The 23,960-nt window shown below is 36.2% G+C and overlaps 3 protein-coding genes across 3 annotated transcripts; all 3 read right to left on the reverse strand.

Annotated features, from left to right (window-relative positions):
• On the reverse strand, positions 1–5,018 carry LOC144573599 (cellulose synthase-like protein D2). Its single transcript, XM_078323383.1, has 5 exons — positions 3,872–5,018; positions 2,526–3,045; positions 2,135–2,422; positions 1,075–2,046; positions 1–981 (listed from the first exon to the last, which is right to left on the reverse strand). Exons 1-5 carry the CDS (start codon positions 4,645–4,647, stop codon positions 196–198), a joined length of 3,342 nt encoding a protein of 1,113 aa, XP_078179509.1. The 5' UTR covers positions 4,648–5,018; the 3' UTR covers positions 1–195.
• Positions 5,019–7,546: 2,528 nt separating this feature from the next.
• LOC144573634 (cellulose synthase-like protein D2) lies at positions 7,547–12,021 on the reverse strand. The gene is made up of 6 exons (XM_078323412.1): positions 11,261–12,021; positions 10,976–11,037; positions 10,255–10,805; positions 9,835–10,122; positions 8,672–9,637; positions 7,547–8,579 (listed from the first exon to the last, which is right to left on the reverse strand). Exons 1-6 carry the CDS (start codon positions 12,019–12,021, stop codon positions 7,800–7,802), a joined length of 3,408 nt encoding a protein of 1,135 aa, XP_078179538.1. The 3' UTR covers positions 7,547–7,799.
• Positions 12,022–19,668: 7,647 nt separating this feature from the next.
• On the reverse strand, positions 19,669–23,459 carry LOC144573474 (cellulose synthase-like protein D2). The gene is made up of 5 exons (XM_078323255.1): positions 22,945–23,459; positions 22,170–22,689; positions 21,785–22,075; positions 20,738–21,691; positions 19,669–20,641 (listed from the first exon to the last, which is right to left on the reverse strand). The coding sequence occupies exons 1-5, from the start codon at positions 23,445–23,447 to the stop codon at positions 19,859–19,861; spliced, it is 3,051 nt and encodes a 1,016-aa protein (XP_078179381.1). The 5' UTR covers positions 23,448–23,459; the 3' UTR covers positions 19,669–19,858.
• Between the last annotated feature and the right edge of the window lie 501 nt (positions 23,460–23,960).

The raw sequence follows: 23,960 nt of genomic DNA on the forward strand, positions 1-23,960 counted from the left end.
TGATTTGAATTATAATTTCCAGAGGTTAATATTTTGCGGTACAGAGTTCGGAGTACCAAAAGTACTTTGACATTCAGAAGTATATACATTCTCAACAGAATATCAATTCTAAAACTGAAACAAATCAACAAAGAGAAGAGAAAAAGAAAACAATCTCTAAATTTAGATTTATTTTATGCGAATTGAGATGGAGGCTCATGGAAAGCTGAAGGGACCGCCAATTTCCCCGTTGGCTCCTGCCGGCGGATTGATGGCTACCAATAGCAATGCAAGTGTTCCCGACAAAAGCCCTGCCCAGATAAAAACGATGCCCGGAGTTTTCCCTCGTTTTCCTGTGAGCCCTTTCATGAAAGGGTAAAAATGAGCTAGCACCCAACAACCGAGTGCTGATCCGCCGAGTATCTTCCCCCAACTCGGGTTCTTCTCATAGATTCCGTGGCTAATGCCAACAACTATTGCAGATGCATTCGCTGCTATAATGATGATCGGCACGATCAAGAGCGGAGTCCATTTTATGATATAAAACTCATATAGCTCGTCACTGTCGTCATCGTTTATGTTTTTTTGGTGGATCAGTTTGTTGCGAATTTCTATACCGAAGAATACTTTCAGCAATCCTTGAAACACCGCGGCAAAATGAGAGCTAGTACCTGTAATCATCCATAATTGCTCGTTTCGCCACCATTCATCTATGCTAATTCCTGACCATTTGATCTCAAGCCCCCCGAGTGCTGCTACAGTCAGTGCGAGGACTAGGAGGTATACCACAAGGGTGAGATTTATGCTCTTTATTATGAATTGGTTTGTAAATAGTGATAGAGCAGGGACAAAACAATATAACACAAGGAATATGGAGGTGAAAGGATAGATGCTTGCATTTATGTACGCAATCCGTTGGAGAAAATTCAGTCGAGGTCCAGCAACGAGTGCATTATTTCTTGAGAAGAATATCTCGATTGATCCAATTGCCCATTGGAGAAGCTGTATGCGCGCGTAAAGAAGTTGAATTATTTGTAGTTCTTTAGTATGAATACAAAAAATTTAGAATAGCTAGTCAATTGAAAATTTAATTACCTGGTGCAACTTATCAGTGAGGTTTAGAGGTGCAGTGCCCTGGAAGGCATTTGGTTTGGTCATATGATACACTGATCGCCAACCACGCGTATGCATCCGATACCCTGTGATAAGGTCTTGTGCAATTTTGTCGTACACCCAGCCAACACCTCGACCCCAGTCTGTATTTTCTTCAAACCAGCAAGAAATAACATCCATTGCTTCAGCAACTTTGGTTGTGGTTAGTGGCTCATAAAGAATGGTTACTAGACTTGATTCTGATCGCCTACTATTGTTTGATTGTTCACCACCAAACGGTATACTGTTCAGCTCGGTTTTTCTGATCGAATCACAGAAGCTAAATGAAGTTCCAAACATCCCTCTCCATGCCACACTGTTTAGAAATTCACCAGATGGCCGAAGAAGTTGTTGGCTTTCGCTCACTTGATTTTGGACAATACTTCTTCTGGGTAAGCAAAAACCACAAAAGGAACGGTTCTTTCTATATCGAGGAGGGTCAAAACCATATAAGGCAATGCGACGAAACATGCAACCAGAACCAACACATAGTGGCCCTTGATGACCATCTAAACCGCGCATGTTGATATCAAAGAAAACCTTGTTTTGGTTGTTGTAGCGGTCAGAAGGGTCAACCCCCTCGAACCGATGTGGAAATTGAACGAAAGCAATGCGATCACCTCGCCGATCCAACATGAAGCACACAGCCTCACGCAAGGCCTTGGAGTTGTAAACATAATGAGCGCAATCTAAATCTAGTATGAAAGTGCCGTTAGTCATGATGGCTGAGGAACGAAGGAGGGCATTCATTGCACCGGCTTTTTTGTTGTGGTCATAAAGTGGTCGCATCTCACGGGACACATAAACCAGCATAGGTAACCGCACATCTACCTCACTAAAATTGATTTGAACTCCACAATAACTACCATTTGCAGTTCCTTTTTGCGCCTTATTGCTTGGAGGCCTTATCATCACCTATTTTCCCAATTTATGAAGCCAATTAATTCGCTTGTCCACTTCATCAGAAACATGAAGATTGGTTAGAAAATAAAATAAGACCGACCTGTATGATGCCAGCATGGTCGTTTCGTGCCTGCTCCTTTGTTGGCTTAATCCACGTCCCGGCCCATTGAGTGTTATCTGCCATCCATGTCGCTTTTGATTTCATAATTTGGATTTCCACTTCATGTTCACCTAAATTTAACCGTCGTTCCATGTCTATGTGATCCATGAGAGCATTCAATTTTTTTGACCGTTTTTTTATTGCAGTGGATAGGCCATTGATCCGCACTTTGAACTCATCATACTCTCTCTTCACTCGCCGTCTATCTACCACAAAATCTCGGCGCAACTGAAAACAAGTACAATTTTGAGACATTAGATTATTGGAGCACCAATATAAAAAAAAAATGCATTTAACATAGTCCTTTTGTTCAGAGAAATAATTAAATTACCTTATCTTTGTATGGATCTCTCTTTAAATTGAAGTAGCTCTCAGGGTTTCTGGGCTCAATGTTGTGCTTTTTACAAAATGGTACCCATAATGTTGCAAAGTTTGCAGTCTCCGCCATTGCTTCATACGTCATAAGTGCACCGGCATCATCAGCGAGATAGCATGTAAGCTTCTCGGCAGGGTAGTCTGCAGCGAGTACTGAGAGGACACTGTTTGCAACAATTAGTGGTGGTTCTTTTTCTGGGTCAGCTGTGGAGAGGAACACATCAATACCAGGAAGTTTTGATCTCCCTGTAGGATTTCCCTGAGACTTTTTTTCATACTTTTCTTTTAGCGCAACAGTATCTGCCGTTCGATTTACTGGTGATAACTTTGTCAACTGATCAAGCAACCATGTGATTGAGAACCAAATCTCACAGATGACAGAAATACCCCACAACCATACAGCGTCAGTATTTACGTGCATGATTCGCCACATAATGAATAGAACCACCACGGCTATCCGGATAAGCACGATCAAACTAGTAAATACAAAGGTATCATTATTATTATTATTTTATGAAAGAAGGAAATTAATTTGTTGCCATCTGTATGTATAAAAATGAATCTGGCCAAGAAAATTCTATCACTTCCCCTTAAGTTCTTAATCAAAATTTAGCCCCAATTTTACCGTTACCTTAATTGTGAAATCTTAGATTTTGAAAGCTTTTGAGAGACATCAATTTACTCTTCCATCCTTAATCTATTCATAGTATACAGGCCAAAGAGGTGTGCACTGTGCTTCAAAATAATAATTATAAAAAATGCACTTCTATTCGGTTTTCCTTTTTTTTTTCTAAGAAAATCAGAACGTGCTTTGAAACATTAGTCATCAACCGAATTTTTGTAAGTTATATAAAAGAGAAATTAAATAGTGTCAGTGAAGGTAGAAAAGGCATAAATTATTTTCCCTTTGACAAGTTCCAATGAATTATATATATATATATATATTTTTTTTTTGGTTTTGTGTTATCACCTATTTAATATGAGAGCTACTATTTATTTTTATTTATTGTTTTTGTTTTGTTGGGTTTCTTGTTTCACTACATTCTAGCAATCTTTTTTTTTTTTATTACCAAACGGGTACTCCAAAAATCAAATATAAAAAAGGAAGTTTTAATTTTGGTTGAATTGTGCTATGCAATGCAAGAAATCAGAACCTCATTTCTTAATCAGAGCTCGTGTATTATAACTGCATGATAATATTATACGTTCAGATAAAATGCAAACTCTAAACCATAGGCTTTTGTGCAAGTTTTTTACGCAGATAATGAAAACCAGTAGTATATATGATAACATATATTATACCTGTATGCGCCTAGAACAGTGGCATCAACTTTTGATTTGCGAGTTAGCGGCCTATTGGATTTGTGACCGATCCACACTTCACTAGCCTCACTGACGCTGACTCCATCAGTTTGAGAAACCGATGCGCTGCTTGCTCTTGCTTTCTCCCTGACACTCGTCTGCTCAGACATGACACTCGCATTTCCTATCCCGCGATTTCTTTTATAACCTGCACGCGAATACAAAGACTCTGAATCGGTCTCTGTCACCTCAAAAGCATGTATCATAGAGGGCAACTCAGGTCGAGGATACCAAGCAGTTGTCTGCTCCATCACCTCCTCGGGATCTTTGAATTCGTAAGGCATGTTGCAACCAGGGCAAAGACAACATCCAGTGGGCCCGTTTGCTTCCTTCAAGCACGAGTTACAAATCTTGAATCCACACTCACACGGTACCTGTGGCATGGTGTTATTGCAACCTGGCATATAACACAGATTTGTGGTTATCTTTAGCCTTTCTTCCACCTTGCGTGGTAAGCCGTGTGCAACTGTGGCCTTTGTGAAACCACCAGTGATTATGGTGTTAGTAAGGAGCTCGCCATTGAGTCTTTGTTGGTCATCGAAAGGGACGGGTTCATTTAATGTTATGTTCATGTAGTGTGCATCATGAGGGGTTTCGCTGGGAGAGAAATCTTCGACTTGTATGAACCGCCTGCTAGACAAATAATCCAATCGGGCGGCATAGCCAATCGGACTGCTGGGTACACTTCTATCATCTATTGTTGATGACGATGCCATGAGTGAATGAATCTATCATGCACTGCAGTGCTCAATCTGCACACATTAGTTTGATTTCATGTTAACTGCCTTGTTAACTTGCGCAAGGATTTTATTATATTCTCTGCGCGGAAGGTCACGGGTTTTAAATTCCATATGAATTTTTCTGTGGATCTTTAAAAATTGGGAGGTTTGATCCCGTTTTACAAAAAAAAAAAAAAAAAAAAATCTTTGAAATTTTGGAACACCTTGATTTTGAAGTAACTAGTTGCATCTTAATATTTCTAATGATCCAACAAAACAGTTGAAAAAAATTTAGGATGAAATCACAAACAGGGTTTGGAAATTCAAGCTCTGTTCCAGTGAGCAGGGAATGTTGAATTTCCCTGGGATTGAATGTATGAAATTTGCATGAGGCAAATAAAAGGTGCATGAATGAAAGTTTTATTTGAATAAAAGATTGGAAAGCACTTACATTCAGAGGAAGAAAAAGAAATGAGGTGCCATGTAATTGAAAGGGAAACAAAGTTATATATAGTGTGCAACCTTCCAGTACATTGAATTAGAAAGGGTCATAGCCTATAGCTTATAGGTAAGGCCTTATAATTAAATTAATGAAGGAAGTAAAATTAATAAATTGCACAAAATGAGGTCAGTTGAGTATGAGAAGCACTAACACGGCACAAGACAGACAAATTCATGATAGTTAGTTTTAACTAAATTTCAATTTGTATATTACTTGTTCTTTTAGAATAATGATACAATACATATCCATACTGTTAAATAGCTGCTTAGGTATTTGGTCAAACCAGTGTTGTAAAATGCGGCCGCATGACCCGTATATATTTATGCAGTGGTCTTCCACATATAAAATCTCATGCAGTCAAGTTCATATAGTTTTGAATCTACGGACACATATAAGGTCTATGCGGACTTGAAAAAAGCCTAAAAATTATTTTGCGTTAGAGAAAATTAGAATCTATTATCTTTATAATATGATAAAGAGTACAAACTATTAGACTAAACAAGTCTTTAGATATAAATTAATTTTATTTTATCTATATTTATTTAACAAAGCATAGTAAAACGGTATATGTACTTCCACATACAAATCTACATATGTGGCCGCATACCGCACATGCAGTATGCAGTGGCCTTCCGCATGCATGAACAAAACCACATTTTACAACACTGGGTCAAACAAAGGAAATTGTGTGTGTGTGGGTGGGGGGGGGGGGGGGGGGGGTGGGGGTGGTGTAAATAACACTATTATTTTTCAAAGTCATGTTTAAGCAAGTATGCTATGTATTTCTACTGTTCTACATACATATAATCAAAAGGAAACTAATTGCCAGTTAATAAAGCAGTACATGGATCAGGTTGCAAATGTGAGAGAGATTGGATATATGTTGAATATACATAACAAAATCTTTTTACTTCATGGCAATAAAGTGGTATTTTTTTTTCCTTTCTTTTTTCTTGAAAAGAAAAAAAGACTATAGGCCTGTTTCCTAAAAAAAAACATTAAGATACATCAAGTTATTATTTTCATTTTCCTTATTTAGGCTATATATTCTTAACAGCTCTTATAAGCCTTGTACTGTATATATAAATCTTGTTGTATGGTATGTAAGGTTATTGAACAAATCATTCAATAAAGCTTTAATCAATTCAATTCAATAAATTTATTAATTTTGTAAATTTGATGAAATACTGTGTACAATCTACTAAGCATCGAATAGAAAATTTGGTTTTGATTTATCATTACACACGCCTATGAAATATTTGCATTTATTTTTCTTTTGCTTTAATAAAATGCAAGCAAATTGTCATATTTAAAAAAAAGAGAGAATAGAAATTGTCATATTCCAAAGAAATTTTGACAAATTCTGTAAAACAAAAATCCTTGTTTTAAAGCGTGGGGATCAGGTGCCAAGTCAATTTAACTGTCACAATCAGAACAGGAAGGTCGTTTAACAAGTAACCAAAGATAAGAAATTAAAAAAACAAAACAATGAGAAAATCGTAACTGTTTATAATGAAAAACAGCTTACGTTATATTTTCCTAAAAAAAAAAGATAAATCAGGTACATTTGAAGAATGAATTCTATACAAATTTTAAAATGAAGAAAATTAATCTGTACTTAATGAGACATGAATGATTTGCTCTAAACAATAATTAGCAATCTTAATTAACTGAAGTTGTCATATCTTGAGATAATTTGATTATTTAAATTTAAAAATGGGTGCGTTGTTTATGTCACTTCATTCTCAAGCCCTTCAGAACTGGTTTTCTAAGTGGTGTAAAAAATATTGAAAAAAAAAATGAATTTAATGTTTTGTACTTCATCGACGGTTTTAATATAGAATCCAAAGGTATTAAGAAATAATTAATTATGCTACATAGATAATGTTTTATAAAATATTTGTTTCCTTGGTCTATGCTCTATAGCTAAAATATATAAGATACAAGTAACATAAAATATTTCGTTGACGTGTCTACAAAGAAAGGGAATAGGTAAAATATAATATCACTTCTTTATAATAAAAAAAAGCAGGGTAAATGCCGTTTAATCCTAATTATCTAAACAATTACAATAGAAGTGATATGCTTAAAAGCACTTTTCTAAATTACTTAACAACCATTCAGAGCCAAACATGTATATTTTACCAAGATAATTGCAATACTAAATTACTCTCTACAAGATAAAAAATTAAGAAAGAGAATAGATAATCATTCCAACCAAAGTCACCTATTAAGCAAATTTAATAATTTGTTTTGGATAAAAGGAATATCGATAGTTATGTTGTACAAATATGCAGAATACACACAACCTTGAATGAATCCATTAACTAATGCAAATTAAAAATATAGTATATGAGCAATGAAGCAATTACCTTCAAGGAACCAATGATAATAAATCAATTAAATAATTGCTGAAATAGGTAAACTTACAAAAGTTTCACAAGTACAATAAATTCTTGACCTTCTCCATAAGATAAAATAGGTATTCTGGAGATCAGCAACAAAGATCTAATTTTTGGGTAGTTGCTGATCATCATTCTATACAAACATACTAAAACAAAGAAGAGATAACAACATCCTTGAGGAAAAGGAAATGAAAGAGAAATATATATATATATATATATCATATAAATAATCAATTGTAACCTCAAGTTAAGCTGAAGGGACCGCCGATTTGTGATTTGAAGTTCGGTGGGGGATCGATGGCAATGATAAGAAGCGCAATTGTGATTGATATAAGTCCTGCCCAGATATAAACAAGTGCCGGCGTTCTTCCTCTCCTCCCCATGAGACCTTTTATGAAAGGAAGATAATGTGACAAGACCCAAAAGCTGAGTAAGACACCACACAGTACCTGTCCCCAATTGGTGTGGCTCCCGTAAATTGCACGGCTGACACCAACTGCTATTGCAATCACATTTACTAACATGATGATGATTGGAGGAATCATGAGAGGTGTCAATTTCACGTGGTAGAGATCCGCAAACTCCTCCTCGTCATCTGCTGGTAATTCTTGCTTCACTGGTAGTTTTATCTCTATACCAAGAATGACCTTAAGCATCCCTTGAAAGACAGCAAATAAATGAGCACTGGTCCCACCAATCAACCACATTTGCTCAGTTTGCCACCATTCCTTGAGGGTGATACCTGACCACTTGATCTCTAGTCCGGCCACTGTGCAAAGAGTTATTGAGAGGGCAAGGAGGTAGACAAGGAATGGGAGGCTAAGTTTTTCAACTATAAATTGGTGAGTGAGAAGGGACAGGGCAGGCACCAAACAATACAAGAAAAGAAATATGGAGGTAAAAGGATAGATGGCGACATTCAAGTACGCAATGCGTTGAAGAAACTTCATCCTCGGGCCTGATAAAAGTGCATTACTACCTGAAAAGAATATCTCGATGGATCCAGCAGCCCATTGACGAAGCTATGCCAACAAAAAAAATAAAAAAAAATGTCAAAAGCTGGCAAAGTACTATAGAGTAATTTCACAAAAATTATACTGACAAATTTACAAACCTGGTGGAGACGATCAGTGAGGTTAATTGGTGTAGTACCACGGAAGCTGTCTGGTTTCGTGCTACAATAGACCGAGAACCATCCACGGTTATGCATGTTGTATCCAGTAATAACAGTGTAAGAAATTGAGCCATAAATCCATCCAACATTATTACCCCAATCTGTCTTGTTCTCGTACCAACACGACAAAACCTCAATTGCCTCAGCAAGCCTGTGTGCTGTCAGTGGCTCATAAGGAACAACTAGCAGTTCTGATCCACGACCACTCATAATAGGTGTGTACTCAGAGAGTGGTCGCCCATTTAATTCAGCTTCTTTGATGGAAGTAAGGAATACATTTGAGCTCCCAAATTTCCTTTGCCATGCTGGATCGTTTAGAACTTCCTCAGATGGCTGAAGAGGTTGTTCAGATTCACCAACCTCGTGCACAATTACGCGCCTTTTAGGGAAGCAACAATCAAGGAAGCTTGCCTTCTTTTTATGCCGAGGAGGGTCAAAGCCATACAAGGAAATGCGGCGAAACATGCAGCAGGTGCCAAGGTACTCAGGTCCTTGAATGCCATCTAGTGCATGCATGTTGATATCGAAGAAGACTCTATTAAGGTTGGCATAGCGATCAGAAGGATCGACACCCTCAAAGCGATGAGGGAACTGCACGAATGCCACATTGTCAGCACCACGATCCATCATAAAGCACATCCCCTCACGAAAGGCTTGGGAGTTGTAGATATAGTGATCACAATCCAAATCTACAACAAAAGGGCCATTAGATATGACGGCTGAACAGCGAAGCAGTGCGTTCATGGCACCAGCCTTTTTGTTGTGGTCGTAACCTGGGCGCATCTCCCGAGACAAATATATTAGCATTGGTAGTCGCACGTCAACTTCAGTGAAATCGAGCTGAACCCCACAGCCACCATCTGTGCTTCCATGTTGCGGCTCATTGCTTGGGGGCCTAACCATCACCTATAGTTTGTTTTAAGGAGGTTTTGTTAGTTTGTTAAGGATTAGATCATATCTCTCATTTAACTGGAATGGAGCTTTGTGCTTCCTAAAAAGAAACAACTAATTAAGATAATCAAGGAGCATTCTTGTATATCTACAATGTTCTATTCATATTCAGATTTTACCAGTTCAAAAAAACAAATTGTATCTAGACAAACCTGTATGATGCCGGGATGGTCACTCCTTGCATGTTCCTTTGTGGGTTTAATCCAAGTTCCAGACCAAGGAGTCTCATCGGCCATCCAAGTCGCCTTTAGTTTCTTTACTAGTCTCCCGACCTCAGTGTCTTCGCCTGGCTGTATCTGTTGTTGCATTATTGTTTGCTTAAGAGAATTTAATTTGTTTGATCGTTTTTTTATCACTTCAGGTAGTCCGTTGATCCGCACTTTGAACTCATCATACTCTCTTTTGACCAATCTACGGTCTCCCACAAAATCAGGCTTCACCTGCACATTCAAAAATATTACTCTTCTCATGTATAATCAACAAAAGGCATTCAAAAATTAAAGGTTCTCTGTATTTTTTGTCTTTGAGGAAGATGGCCCCAGCCAAAAGGTTCTCTAAGATATAAAAATTACCTTGTCTTTGTAAGGATCTCTTTTCAAGTTGAAGTAACTTTCTGGATTCCTTGGTTCAATTCCGTGCTTTCGGCAAAATGGAACCCACAATGTTGCAAAATTAGCTGTCTCTGCCAACATCTCATAAGTTAAAAGTGCACCGGCATCATCAGAAAGGTAGCATGTGAGCTTATCGGCAGGGTAGTCCGCAGCAAGTACAGAGAGGATTGTATTTGCAGTTACAAGTGGCGGTTCCTTTGATGGGTCAGCAGAATTCACAAACACATCAATGCCGGGGAGCTTGCACTGCCCGGCTGGATTAAAGTCACTCTTTGATTCAAATTTCTCCTTGAGTACGTAAGTATTAGCCACTCGATTAATTGGCGATAGTTTCGTAATCTGGTCAAGCAACCAAACAAATGAAAACCAAATCTCACATACGACAGATATAGCCCACAACCAGACAGCATCATTGTTGATGTGAAGAACTCTCCACATGATGAAGAAGGCAACTGCAGCTATTCGGACAAGCACGAGCAACCTGAAAAGCAAAACAATATTTGAGCGCGCATCTATTTTATGTCATAAGATAGACATAAGATTATAACATAAAAATATTGACAATCTGTTTATCTAAGAGTGCTTGCAATAAATAATTGATGACAAACTTGTTATGAATAGTCATTCAGACATTTCACCGAACATATTTCACCGAACATCTTGTGTGCACTACAGAACACACCGAAGTACATACAAAAGAAAGGGTACAGCACACCAGATTGTTCAATGAGGAACCTTTTCGCACTAACAGAAATTACATGTAGGACAACTTTTTCTGAAACTATTTCTTTTAATAAAATATAAATATTATGGGACAAGACAATTTGATCGTTTTTCCTCGGCCATGTTATTAATTGTGCATGGTTGATCATGGCAGAAGACAAAAAAAAACATTGGTGCATGTAATGGTCTCTTTCACAACCAAAATATACGATGCAAAATTGCAAATGTTATAGTCAGTAGTTACCTATATGCACTCAGAGTTGTCGAAGAGACTTTCGTCTTGCGAGCAAGGGGTCTCCATCTCTTGCCCCCGAGTCGTCCTTCGGGACCACCATAATGACTGGGAGTGTCGTCGATGCTATCCACAGAAACTGCACGAACTCTGACATTATTCTCCTTATCTTCCAGTACGACCCTCGCATTCCCCATCGCACGGTTCCTCCTATATCCCGCAACCGAGTACATCGACTCATTATCAAAGTCCATCGAAGTCGCAATGCTCGGAGTCGGTCTCCGGATTTTGTCAGGCCTCCTTTCATTTGTCCCCAGAAAGTCATTCAGGTTAGTGTTTCCATATGGCATCTGGCACCCCGGACACAGCTTTCCTCGCTCATGATTGATTGCATCAATGAAGCACGGTGCGCAAATTTTTAGTCTACATTGGCACGTATCCTTAGCCAAGGCCTTGTTGTTGCAGCCAGGTAGGTGACAAAGGTCAGGGGCATGCACAGGCCGCTCTTCCACCTTACGTGGCATACCATGCGCGCGAGTCTTTGTTGCAAAGCCACCAGTGAGCATGGTGTTCATGAGGTAGAGACCCTCGAGCCGCGCATGGTCATCCAGAGAGACCGGCGCGGGTACTTGTATGTTCACATACTCGCCATTGGAATTAGCCGAGTCTTCCACTGGTATAAATAGACCTGATTGTGGGTCCCGTCGGGCAATGTAGCCTGTCGAGTAGCTGGACTCGCTCCTGCTCCCGGTTTCTCCCGGCGGTGATGCCATGAGTCCAATCTAGGCTGCTCCTACGACAATCATTCCAAGTAAACAGTAATTAACTCACCGCTACACAAAATACTTTCAAAATTTTATGATATAAAAAAACGACATTAGACTCATGAGATTGCAGAATACTTACAAAATTATTTCACAAGTTTCAGAAAATATCCCTATTAGACGAATTGAAGAAGTTGTGATCGCAGGTATATATAGACAGGTACAAAATTCTCCGTGCAGACCATGAAAATACGTACTAATTATATTTCCCTTATGATAATTATGATAAAAAAAAAATAATCACAGGAGAAATAAAATATCGAACATGCAACTTCTGTTGATACATTATTAAGCAATGCTGTACAATTGCTGGCAGAGGTTATAAATTATTAATTGTTGTATTTACACTTGAACAACAGAAAACTATTAAATAAATATAAACTCCGGCCTGGCTTCTCATTTTGTGGCGCTATGATCTTTTAGACGTGCAAAGCATTAATTATAACTAGTTCAGTCTAAAGTTTGTCATTATTGTCTTTATTATTTTCTTTTCTTTTATTTCTTTTCTTCAGAGAGATGGTTCTTAGAAGCTCCAATTAAAGAACCGCTATTTTTTTTTTTTAATAAAGCACAATTTAATATTCACAAGAATTTTAATTTGAATTTTGACAAGCAAAGAAAAAGATAGAGCTTCCGTACTTGCTCCCCATTGAACCGATTCTGTATTCTACGAGATAACTGAAAGTTTCAATTTATCTTAAAACCGGGCCATATTTAATTCGGAGAATATTTGTAATGCACAGAAAATATTAATTGGAAATTCATTGTTTTTAGAGTAGTGCATCTTCAAAACTTTGAACGGTTATTTTTTTTTTTTCAACAATCAATTTCTTTTTTTTGAGAATCTTAGAGGATGTAAATTTCATTAAGAGTAAAGATTTTAGTCCCCTATTAGTCCCCCTAACAATCTAACTGTTCATACATAACTCTTCTTCCTTTTTTGTTCCCCACGTGGCCACCTACTTTTAAAAGAAATTGACTAGGCTCCCAGTTCAATCTTCTCTTAGAAAGAAAAATAAATAAAAAATTTAGCACAGCTCAAAATCCACCATATTCTTCTCTTCTACTGCTCGCCACCAGCTACCCACGCCGACGGTTGTGATGGCAACGAAGACCCACTCGCCTCACTCATCACTCTTCACGGCCCCCGCCTCTTCTCCGCCTTCACGGCCTTCCCATGGTGCACCGTCGAGATCCGGCGAGGAGATCCGGTGTGATCCGGCACAATCTTACATCGTCTCCGATGAGATCTGGCGGGAAGAGTGTGGTGCACCGTCGGAGGGGGTCCATGCTAGCCCAGTGAAAGTTGTCAGTGTAACATATGAATACTTCATTAGTTACATATGAATATTTTATTAGTTAGATATAAATGCTTCATTTGTTAGATATGAATATTTCATTTTGTTAGATATAAATGTTTTATTTGTACATTAATTAGATATGAATACTTCATTTGTCAGATATGAATACTTCACACCTTCAAGTATGAACAGTGTTAGTGTCATGTATGAATATTTACTATAAAAAAGACTTTAAGTGAATTGAAGAGGTCTTAGAATAGAGGTCCCAGAAGAGGTGTCTGATTTTGAATTGTATAAATTATTTCGTACATGTATGAATACTTCATTAGTTAGATATGAAAATGTCAACATATGAATACTTCATTTGTTAGATATAAATATTTCATTATTTAGATATGAATACTTCATTTTATATATATGAACACTTCATTGTATAAATTCACTGTAGTAGTTTTCAATCTTGGCAAATGTCGCTTTCAGACTGTCGCGGTCCCCAATCTAGGCTGTCAAACGTCGTTACTGGTCCCCAAGATTAATGGTCCCCTCAAGTTTGTGTTTACATATGACGAATATTATAGATAATAAGTATGAATACTATAAATTCGTAGGTATGAATACTATACATTTTGACGATGAATAAAATCGCATTAACCCTACTCATTGGCAGTAGTTACCACATGCGCGTCAATTAGTGGTCCCCCATTGTACTTTTTTTTTGTCTTTTAGCGTGAAGAACAGATAGAGGACTGAATAGGGGATACCGTTAGTCGTTCCCTTTCATTAAACCCACCACAAAGCTGACTATGTGTTGTATTGAAAATTCTTTTGAGTATAAAGGTACTTTGGCAAAAATATAGATATATAAAACAATAGTATTAAATTAAAAAAAAAATACTGGTACATCATGAGACACATAATCAAGAGGATCTGAAACGAATCTGAGTATTGCATTTTAATCGGTGATCGATGCTTAGCAATTTAGTCTTGCTAGCCAATATCACCTTGTTTGGATGGAGAGTAGAGGGGAGGGAATGGAAAAAAAAAAAAAAAATATCAAATCGTGTTTGGTTGACAAAATTATGTCGGAGGTGAAGGGTACAAGAGGTGGAAGGTTTAATCTTGTATCATTGTAATCAATAGAATCGGTTTCTCTCTCAATTTAAAGTGTCACTGATAGAAATAAATTTTGTCTCAATTTTTTTAGAAAAAATAATACAAATGTCCAACTATATATTTTACCTATATAAATCTCATACAAGTTTTTTTGCCACAAACCTACAACAGTCACCAAGTTTCTTATCAATCTTCTAAATTTTAATCAACCAAACAAGAAATAAAACAAAATTGAAAGTTAAATTTATTTTTTCTCATTAATAATTTAAATACGAAGAAGTTGAATATGTTAATATTCCTTTCTATCTATTCCATTCTCTTCTATTCTTCACCTCCTCTTCCTTCCTCTACTCTCCATCCAAACAAGGTGTTAAAGTATATATTACTTGTATAATTAATAAGAGGTGCAGTTCTGTGGTCTGTTTGGAAAAAGAAATAACATTATTTTCAATAGTACCAATCCATTATCGGTTAAAGCTTTAGGTATCAAGATTATAGCACTTGTTTTCTTTTTTGTGTCAGACTAGATATAGCAACTCTTTAACTTAACATTAATTCTACTTTTTGATATTAAGGATATACCAGAACAGATAACTCTGAAACAGGAAATTATGGTGATTTTTCTGGAGTTTGGCCTTTTCTTGGCCATGGCAGAGTCAATACTACCCTTGGTCTAATGTATGAAAAAGAGATTCCAAGAATTAATAATAACTCTGACTGACAAGCTTCTTTTGAGTTCTATATATAGTTTCAGTATTTTGGATTTGTTATTGAACTTGTATGTCTGATTGAACTGCTTAATTTGTTTTGTATTCTGTACTTCAGCTTTGCTAGAGTCTTATAAGTAAATGTTCATTGTAAGTGGTTGCTGGTACAATGTAAGAATTTAGCTGTAGGAGTCGATACCACTTTCTGGTATCTCTTTCCAGCTTGTGATTTTAATATGAAATCAGTGGTTATGTCCACTTTTATTTATTTTTAAAAAAAGAAAAAATTGTTGTGGTACAAATAAAATTTAGTAACGATATGAGAATTACGTACAAGTTAAATTCATTATTCAGACAAAGTATTTGGTTTAGTGATAAAAAAACAATACCTTTCGTGTGAAAAATAGTAAAATTAAAATTTGAATGCAAAATATTTTATGAATATTAAATAAAAGTTTGTACACTTCACCTCCACCTTTTAATAAAATATATAGTAAATTATATTAAAACGGAGATAAAAGACTTTTAATTCTCAACATGTGCTAAAAAGTTTCATAAAAAAATGTACAAATATTTTTTCCCACAAAAAAAGGGCAAGAAGTATATATATGTCGGTTGTGACATGTTGCCACGATACTTTAGATTTGATTCTGGTGGCAATTGAATCAAAAGACAAGCCAAAATTAATTCGGACCAGTTAGCACGATCGATGCTCTCAGCTACCAACAATCCTACATAATTTAGTAGGACAAAAATATAATGCACATTGTAATCATAATGTAAAGTCAAAATGACCAAACTTTTAAATTTAATTGTACGAGATCTGCCGTTTTCTTTTTCTTTTCTTTTTTTTCTTTTTTCTGTTCGGCAACAAGGGAACAAGCTTTCTTAAGCCTTAATCTGTTTTCTTTAGCTTCTTTAATCACTTAATCTTGCCAAGCACTAGTTCCTTAGTGCGGATTAAGATTACTTTCTTTAATCTCATTTTGTCCGGATCTTAAGGCATCTCTACCCCTTCCTTTAGCATTCTTAGTTTTCATCTATAAATTAAAACAACCAAACATCAATTAGTGCTCCTTAAGCTCTTAATCCTTCAATCCCTTGTCGCCGAACGGCCTGAATAATACTTGTACATATATTTTTTAGAACTATAAATTTAAAGAACTGTTTCTTATTGTTTTGTGAGACTCAATAATGTTTTTCTTAGTAGATGTTGCAAGTCAAACCGTCAAACTATTTAATATTAATAGGAGATTTTATCGATATTTTAAATTTGTAATTTTTTACATAAAAGATATTGTCTTTATCACTGTATTAAAATTGATTATGACACAACTTAGTTATCTACAATGTACATTTGAAGAGTTGATTATGAACAGAATTTGACTCAATTTATAGTGAAATAGTTTGGTGTTTAAATATACATGGTGACTCAATTGCTTCAATAACCAAATTTTTTTTATTTAATATTATGCACAAATATTTTTTGTTATTTATATCTAATATCATACACAAATGTTTAAACTAGCATAATATATATTTATTTAGTCTTGCATCAAGTATTTGTGTATGACAATAGATATAAATATCCAGTACTGTAAATAATAATAATAATTAATAGTAATAATAATAATAATAATAATAGTAATAAATAAATAAATAATAGAATGGAACATGGATACTGCAACTCAATTAACAGAAAGTTCGAAACAAAACACTTATTAATATTCATTTGATTGGTCAAAATTTCTTTAACTATTTCATTATTATAAATAACGAAGCAAAACATGAATAATAAAATAAAATAATCAAAGTGAATAATAGAAAGTTAGAAACACTTAATATGATTAATGAAACAACATGAATAATAATAAATGCCAAGTTTTATAATTACTTTGTTTTATATATTATTCACGTTGATTATCTTTTATTCTTATTATTTAATTTGTGTGTTTTATTATTCACATTGTATGTCTCTAGGTGCAAACGGATCGGATATGGATCGGATAGTGGTAAAATCATACTTGTATTCGATTTTATTTTTCGGATACAGATATGGATCGGATATTAGACGGATATGGGTACGAATCGGATATTAAACACATATGGATATAATAGTGAATAACATAATTTTTTTTCATAATATATATATATATATATATATTATTCGGATACGGATAATTAAAATTTAAAATCATATCCGTATCGTCATGGATATTTGGATATCAGATATCCGTATCTAATTTTCGGATACGGTTTTGGATACAGTCGGATAATATCCAACCCGTTTGTACCCCTATATGTCTCTGTCGAAGTTCGACGGAGCTTTGACTTATTAATTATTCAATTTGATTGCATTATTTGATTAATTCATGTTAATTACTTTGTTGTTCACATTGTGTGGTTTATTGTGTTATTTGATTAATTACTTTGATTTCATTATTTGATTATTCAATGCAGTTGTTAATATATGGAGTTGGAAATGTTCAAATTTAAACTGAAAAAACTATTTTAATTTAAGGTATCAAGTTTCTTACAGTTATTAATATGGAGTTGGATCATATCAGATATACTATGGATTCTGATTTCAATGAAATCAGTGGTATATACACTATTTTTCAAAAAAAATATATATATATATATGGAGTTGGAAATGCTTTATACATAGTAATAGATTCATTCAAACACATTAATAAATAAAGGGCATTAATTTAATGGATTTCTCTGTATACATCAAGCAATATAACGTCAGCCAATATTTTTTAATAATGTAGCTTGTGTTATAGGAACACTGACCAAATCAATATGGCTGATTTTAATTGTAATAAAAAAAATGATATGAGAAAAGAAAAACTCAGTCAAACCAAGTTTTAAAAATAAAAATACTAACTAACAAATTAAGATGTTCCTTGCAAATGCGCATGCACGATGTTCGTTGCATATATATTTTTTCATGTCATTTATAATTAATTATTTTAATTGAAGAAAATATTTGAAAAAGCAAAAATGTGGATTGCTACTAATGAGCTTGAACGTCCCCACTAAGTTTGAATTATTCTCTTTCCTACTTTTGTTGTTATTATTATATACAAATAAATTATTTGGTCTGTGAACTGTGATAGAAGAAAATCAAATTATTACTTTGTGAAAATACGGGCTATTAAGAAACTACTATAATTATTACTTTGTGAAAATTAACCAGTAATAGGCTGGTACATTGTAGACATGAAATTCATAAATAGGAATGTCAATTCTATTGTGTTGTGATTTAGATTACTTGTCGTGTTGTCATTAAAATCATCAATATTGTCATGGTACACGAGTGATCACAACACATTATATAATTACGTTGTGATCAAATGTGTAACTATCTTTTTTTAACTTTAAGTTAGTTTAAGTAAGAAAAAAAAATCAGAAAAAGTGAAAAATTAAGGAAAATTTTGAAAAATAAAGAAATAATGTTGTACAAAAATTTATGTATAAAACAATCAATTATTATTTGGAAATTGAAATATTATTTGAGATAAATAATGACATAAATTTTGAGTTATTTTGATTATTTTTTATGGTGTGTGTCGTACTGTGATTAGACCAATTTACGTGTCGTGGTATTTTTCCAAAAGTGATCATAATATGTGAGTCACGTCACGTGACTGGCATGTGCGTCGTGCCTTGTCGTGTCAGAATTATTCCGTACCATGATGTACATATCCGGTCATGGTGTGACTTTCTCTATTTAAGATTTTGTTTTGTTAGGTGTTCATAATCAAATCATTACCTGGCTCAAATTTTTTAATGCTAAATGAATGGTTTTCTTGTTGGTAATGAGCCAGCACGGTACCATATAGTTGCTTAATTTTGCACCGTACTGGTACCAGACATTTTCTAATCTTGTCTCAGTCTAATTAGCTGGTATTTGCATCAAGCACGTTTGATATATATATAAACAGAACTCCACATCTGAAATTTGTGAGCTTCACTAAAATCAGAAGCAGAATCAGATTTACTATGCTCATGGTTATTATTTAAAAAATGATTATCTTATTGGATGACATGGTAAAAATGAAATTATTATACCGTCTTTCATTTGAGTAACAGTTTGTCTTTGTTGTGTTTAGTAACACTTGTTTGTCTTTTTCTTTATTTTTAGCATTTTTTCTTAATGCTTTTCTTTGTTTTGTTTAGCTTGTTATTTTCTTTATATATTTTTTTATAAAAAGAGATATATAAAGCTCTGTTTTTACCATTCCGTTTGATATATAAAGCTTTGTTTCATGTTATTTTCAACCAAATATTTTAACCATTAATTTTATGCTTCCATTTTCTTGAACTTACAAAACTCGTCTAACTGCGATCGATGTGTTTAAGAGTCAGAGCAACCAAATCTCTTCAAGTAAATAAGCAGATAACAATCCATAAAAATAAAATGAACAAAGAGAAGAAAATGGACAAAAATTTACAAAACAAAAGTAAAATGCAACAAGAGGGTGAAACAATTATCAGTAAACTTACATGTTTAATTTGAGACAAGAAATAAATTAAACTGTAGTGCATGCATAAAGAATTACAAAATGGCAAAATAATCTATGCTTTAAAAACAATCTACACAATGGTAACAATTGATAAGAAAGAAATAAATAAATAATCTATGCTTTAATTAAGGTCTCAAGGGAAATCGAATGAGCCGCCAATTTGCCACTGGTTGTTTGACGGCGGATTGATACCGACAACAAGCAGAGCGATGGTGACGGAGATAAGGCCGGACCAGATAAAAACAATGGTGGGTGTTCTGCCTTTCCTCCCCATCAATCCTTTGGCGAAAGGGAACAAGTGTGCCAGTACCCAAAAACTGAAAAATGTTCCACCCAATAATTTGCCCCAGTTCTTATGTTTCTGGTAGATGGCTCTGCTAATTCCGACGGCAATTGCAATTATGTTAGTCATCATGATGGTGATTGGTGGAATCATGAGGAATGTCCATTTTATGACATAGAGATCAGCAAACTCATCTTCATCATCTTCGTTAGACGCCTTTGAGGTCAAGGTGAATGAGATCTCTATACCAGCAATCACTTTTAATATTCCCTGAAAAACAGCAGTTAAATGTGCACTCGTACCACCAATCATCCAGAACTGCTCATTGCGCCACCATTCTTCAAGTGTGATGCCTGACCACTTTATCTCAAGGAGCGCTAGCACGCATAGAGTGCCTGTGATGATTAGAAGGTAAACGATGAACGATATGCTTAGGGTTTGTACTATGAATTGGCCTGTGAAGAGGGAGAGAGCTGGGATGAAGCAATAGACCAGAAGAAAGATGGAGGTGAAAGGATAAATGCCAACATTAAGGTATGCAATGCGCTGCAGGAAGTTTAGTCGGGACCCTCCAAGAAATGCGTTATTGCGTGAAAAAAATATCTCCACTGATCCTGTGGCCCATCGGAGTACCTATATATGAAACCAGAGTTCAGTACTGATGTCAAATTAATTAGTACAAGTTGCTAAAAGTAGAAAATAATGTATTAATGTCAGAATATTCCCGACCTGGTGCAGTCTATCAGTGAGATTGATTGGTGCACTACCACGGAATGCATCTCTTTTGGTGAGGCAATACACTGAGCGCCATCCACGGGTATGCATCTTATAACCGGTGACCACATCTTCTGTAACCGAACCGTAAACCCATCCAACACTGAGACCCCAATCTGTTTTATCTTCATACCAACATGAAATAACACCAATGGCTTCAGCCACCATGTCCTTTGTGAGGGGCTCACGAGGAGCAATTAAAGCTAATGGCTCCCGACCATTTTTTACCGATGGATGATCAGCAAGTGGACGTCCGTTATATTCAGCAACTAGGATTGAGTCAAGAAAGTAGTTTGAGTTGCCAAACTTTTTAGGCCATGTTGACATGCCAGGTAGTTCTTCAGATGGCCGAAGTGGCAGTTCGGATTCATCTATCTCACGTGATCTCGATCGGCTTCTTGGCTTGCAACAACCGCGTGATTTCTTTTGGCGAGGTGGGTCAAAACCATACAAGGCAATGCGACGGAACATGCAGCCAGTGCCTACATATTCTGGTCCCTGAAGACCATCGAGTGCACGCATATTGATGTCAAAGAAAACCCTGTTGTGATTAGAATAACGGTCAGAAGGGTCAATACCCTCAAAGCGTTGTGGGAACTGGATGAAAGCAACACGATCACCACCTCTATCCATCATAAAGCACATGGCCTCACGGAAGGCTTGAGAGTTGTTTACATAGTGATCACAATCCAAATTGAGAATAAATGGGCCATTAGACATGATGGCTGATGAGCGAACCAAAGCATTCATGGCACCAGCCTTCTTGTTGTGGTCATAACCGGGTCGCTTCTCACGAGATACATAAACTAGCATTGGAACTCTTACATCCACCATACTGAAGTCGAATGGAACCTTACTATCTTCTCGGTTTCCAAATTGTGGTTCGTTATGTGCCGGTTTTATCAACACCTTCAGTCAATTTAGAGATTCATGAGTTTACTGTGCAACAATCGAGTATGATATATATTTGTATGAATTTGGAAATTAAATTATGACACGCACCTGTACGATACCAGCATGGTCACCCTTTTTATGGTCGGTTGTGGGGTTTATCCATGTTCCAGCCCAGTGAGTCCTGTCTGCCATCCAAGTTGCCTTAACAGGCTTAAATAGTTTGGGCATCTCATGATCATCATCTTCCAAGTTCATCCGGCGCTGCCTTGCCTGATCTTCTACTGCATTAAATGTGTCTGATCGCCGCTTGATTGCATTTGGGAGGCCATTAACACGCACTTTGAATTCATCGTACTCCCTCTTCACCCGCCGCCTGTCTTTCACAAAGTCCGGCCTCACCTATAATTAATTCCAGTGATTAATATTAAATTCAAAATTAACTGATCATCTCTTATGTTATGACTGATTGAACATTTATAAACATTAATTGTACCTTGTCTTTGAAAGGATCCTTCTTTAGATTGAAGTAGGACTCAGGGTTCCTCGGCTCAATATTGTGCTTTCTACAAAATGGGATCCAGTTATTTGCAAAAACAGCTGCCTCTGCCAAAGCCTCATAAGTTAAAAGAGAACCACCGTCATCAGACACATAGCAAGCAAGCTTCTCTACTGGATAATCGGCAGCAAGGATTGAAAGAATGGTATTTGCAGTGACAAGTACGGGTTCTTTATCTGGGTCGGCGGTAGATACATATATATCTATGCCAGGAAGGTCTGATATGCCCTTGGGGTTTTTGTCACTCTTGGTTTCAAATTTCTCCTTCAGAACAACAAGATTGGTTGCTCGATCAATCGGAGATAGTTTCGGCAACTGGTCAAGTAACCAAGAAATAGCGAACCAAATCTCGCACACAACTGACATACCCCACAACCAGACAGCGTCGTGGTTGACGTGGATAATTCGCCACATGAGGAAGAGGATAAGCGCAGCTAGACGAAGAACCACGAATAATCTGAAAGCACAATAAGTAAAAGTGAATCAATTTTCATCGAATAACTTTCAATTACATAATTAAAATAACTCTTCAAACACTTTACAAATATTCTCAAATTGAATATTAGGTATTATTATTTTTCCGAATTTGGTGATTCAATATGAAAATTGTAAAACTAAAAAAAAAAATCAAGAAGTGGTTGCAATAGTCATGCATCAACACAAATGACAGCAAAATCACTAGAAAAAGGACATAATTCGACTATCAATATACCTGTATGGACTCAAAATAGCTGAAGGAACGCTTATTTTGCGACTGAGAGGCCTCCATGTCTTACCGGTGAGCCGTGTATCTGCACTATAATCGCTAGTACCATCGATACTCCCACCAGGAGGACCACCTCCATAGGTCGCGCCTTCAGCAAAAGGGCTGTCCTCTGGCAGCACGCTGGCATTTCCGTAGCCATTGGAATTCCTCCTGAAACCTCCAGTCGACAAATATGAATCTGCATCCCAATCCCCACTGTGCGATCGGGGCTTTGACCTCTCGTCATTTGGCGACATCTCTGTTGCATGGCCTGTCTCTGTTCTCCTGGCCTGTAACTCCTCAACATCAGTGATTGGTGCACGTGTGTTGGGGAGGTACTCACCCTCGAGCCGTGAAATATCATCCATAGAGGCCGGTGCAGTCAATGGGAGGCCTCCTGTGTGATTGCGCCGGGCTGCATAACTCGATGGATAGCCCCCCTCGCTCCTTGCTTCCGAGTTCCGCTCCATAATTTGGCCGGGATTGATCTACACATGAAGAACAGTTAATTAATCAATCAACATAAGTTCACAACTAATATTGGTGATCTGAGATAAATAATCTAGCTAGCTCTCATTGCGTTGATTTTAATCAAATTGATCACACGTAGAAATTATATATTGAATTGAACATGGAAGTTCTTACAAATGATTTGATTACTGGGAGTCTTCAGAGGTGCAAGTTGAGAGGCATATTAGGATTTAGAGGAAGAGAGACTTAGAAGAATAGCACTACCATTAATTTTATTATCCCCATAGAATTATAAGAGAGAGAACGGTCAATTGTGTAACGGAATCAATAACACGGGATGTAAATTAATTTCAAAAGGAACTAATTGGACAAGTAAGAAATTATACAAGTAACTTTCATTAAGAAATGGGCAATTATATAGGATAAAATAAAATTCCGGTTACACATGCACAATAAAAAAGAAGGGTAGAGACTTTAACAGAGTACTCTTGGCTTCATGCAGCGCAAGGACT

This window comes from Carex rostrata, chromosome 21, assembly GCF_964058835.1.
Source record: "Carex rostrata chromosome 21, lpCarRost1.2, whole genome shotgun sequence".
Classification (NCBI taxonomy): domain Eukaryota; kingdom Viridiplantae; phylum Streptophyta; class Magnoliopsida; order Poales; family Cyperaceae; genus Carex; species Carex rostrata.

What these genes read in the sequence shown, in the direction of transcription:
- LOC144573599 (XM_078323383.1), bottom strand. Translation starts at nt 4,647, where the DNA reads ATGGCATCGTCATCAACAATAGATGATAGAAGTGTACCCAGCAGTCCG. An exon ending in ACTGTTCTAGGCGCATACAG is followed by an intron (nt 3,046 to 3,871) that starts GTATAATATATG and finishes TGTATTTACTAG; the next exon opens with TTTGATCGTGCTTATCCGGA. An exon ending in TCACTGATAAGTTGCACCAG is followed by an intron (nt 982 to 1,074) that starts GTAATTAAATTT and finishes GCGCGCATACAG; the next exon opens with CTTCTCCAATGGGCAATTGG.
- LOC144573634 (XM_078323412.1), bottom strand. Translation starts at nt 12,021, where the DNA reads ATGGCATCACCGCCGGGAGAAACCGGGAGCAGGAGCGAGTCCAGCTAC. An exon ending in ACAACTCTGAGTGCATATAG is followed by an intron (nt 11,038 to 11,260) that starts GTAACTACTGAC and finishes AATTTCTGTTAG; the next exon opens with TGCGAAAAGGTTCCTCATTG. An exon ending in TTTCTTTTGTATGTACTTCG is followed by an intron (nt 10,806 to 10,975) that starts GTGTGTTCTGTA and finishes GACATAAAATAG; the next exon opens with ATGCGCGCTCAAATATTGTT.
- LOC144573474 (XM_078323255.1), bottom strand. Translation starts at nt 23,447, where the DNA reads ATGGAGCGGAACTCGGAAGCAAGGAGCGAGGGGGGCTATCCATCGAGT. An exon ending in ACCATGCTGGTATCGTACAG is followed by an intron (nt 21,692 to 21,784) that starts GTGCGTGTCATA and finishes AATTGACTGAAG; the next exon opens with GTGTTGATAAAACCGGCACA. An exon ending in TCACTGATAGACTGCACCAG is followed by an intron (nt 20,642 to 20,737) that starts GTCGGGAATATT and finishes TTTCATATATAG; the next exon opens with GTACTCCGATGGGCCACAGG.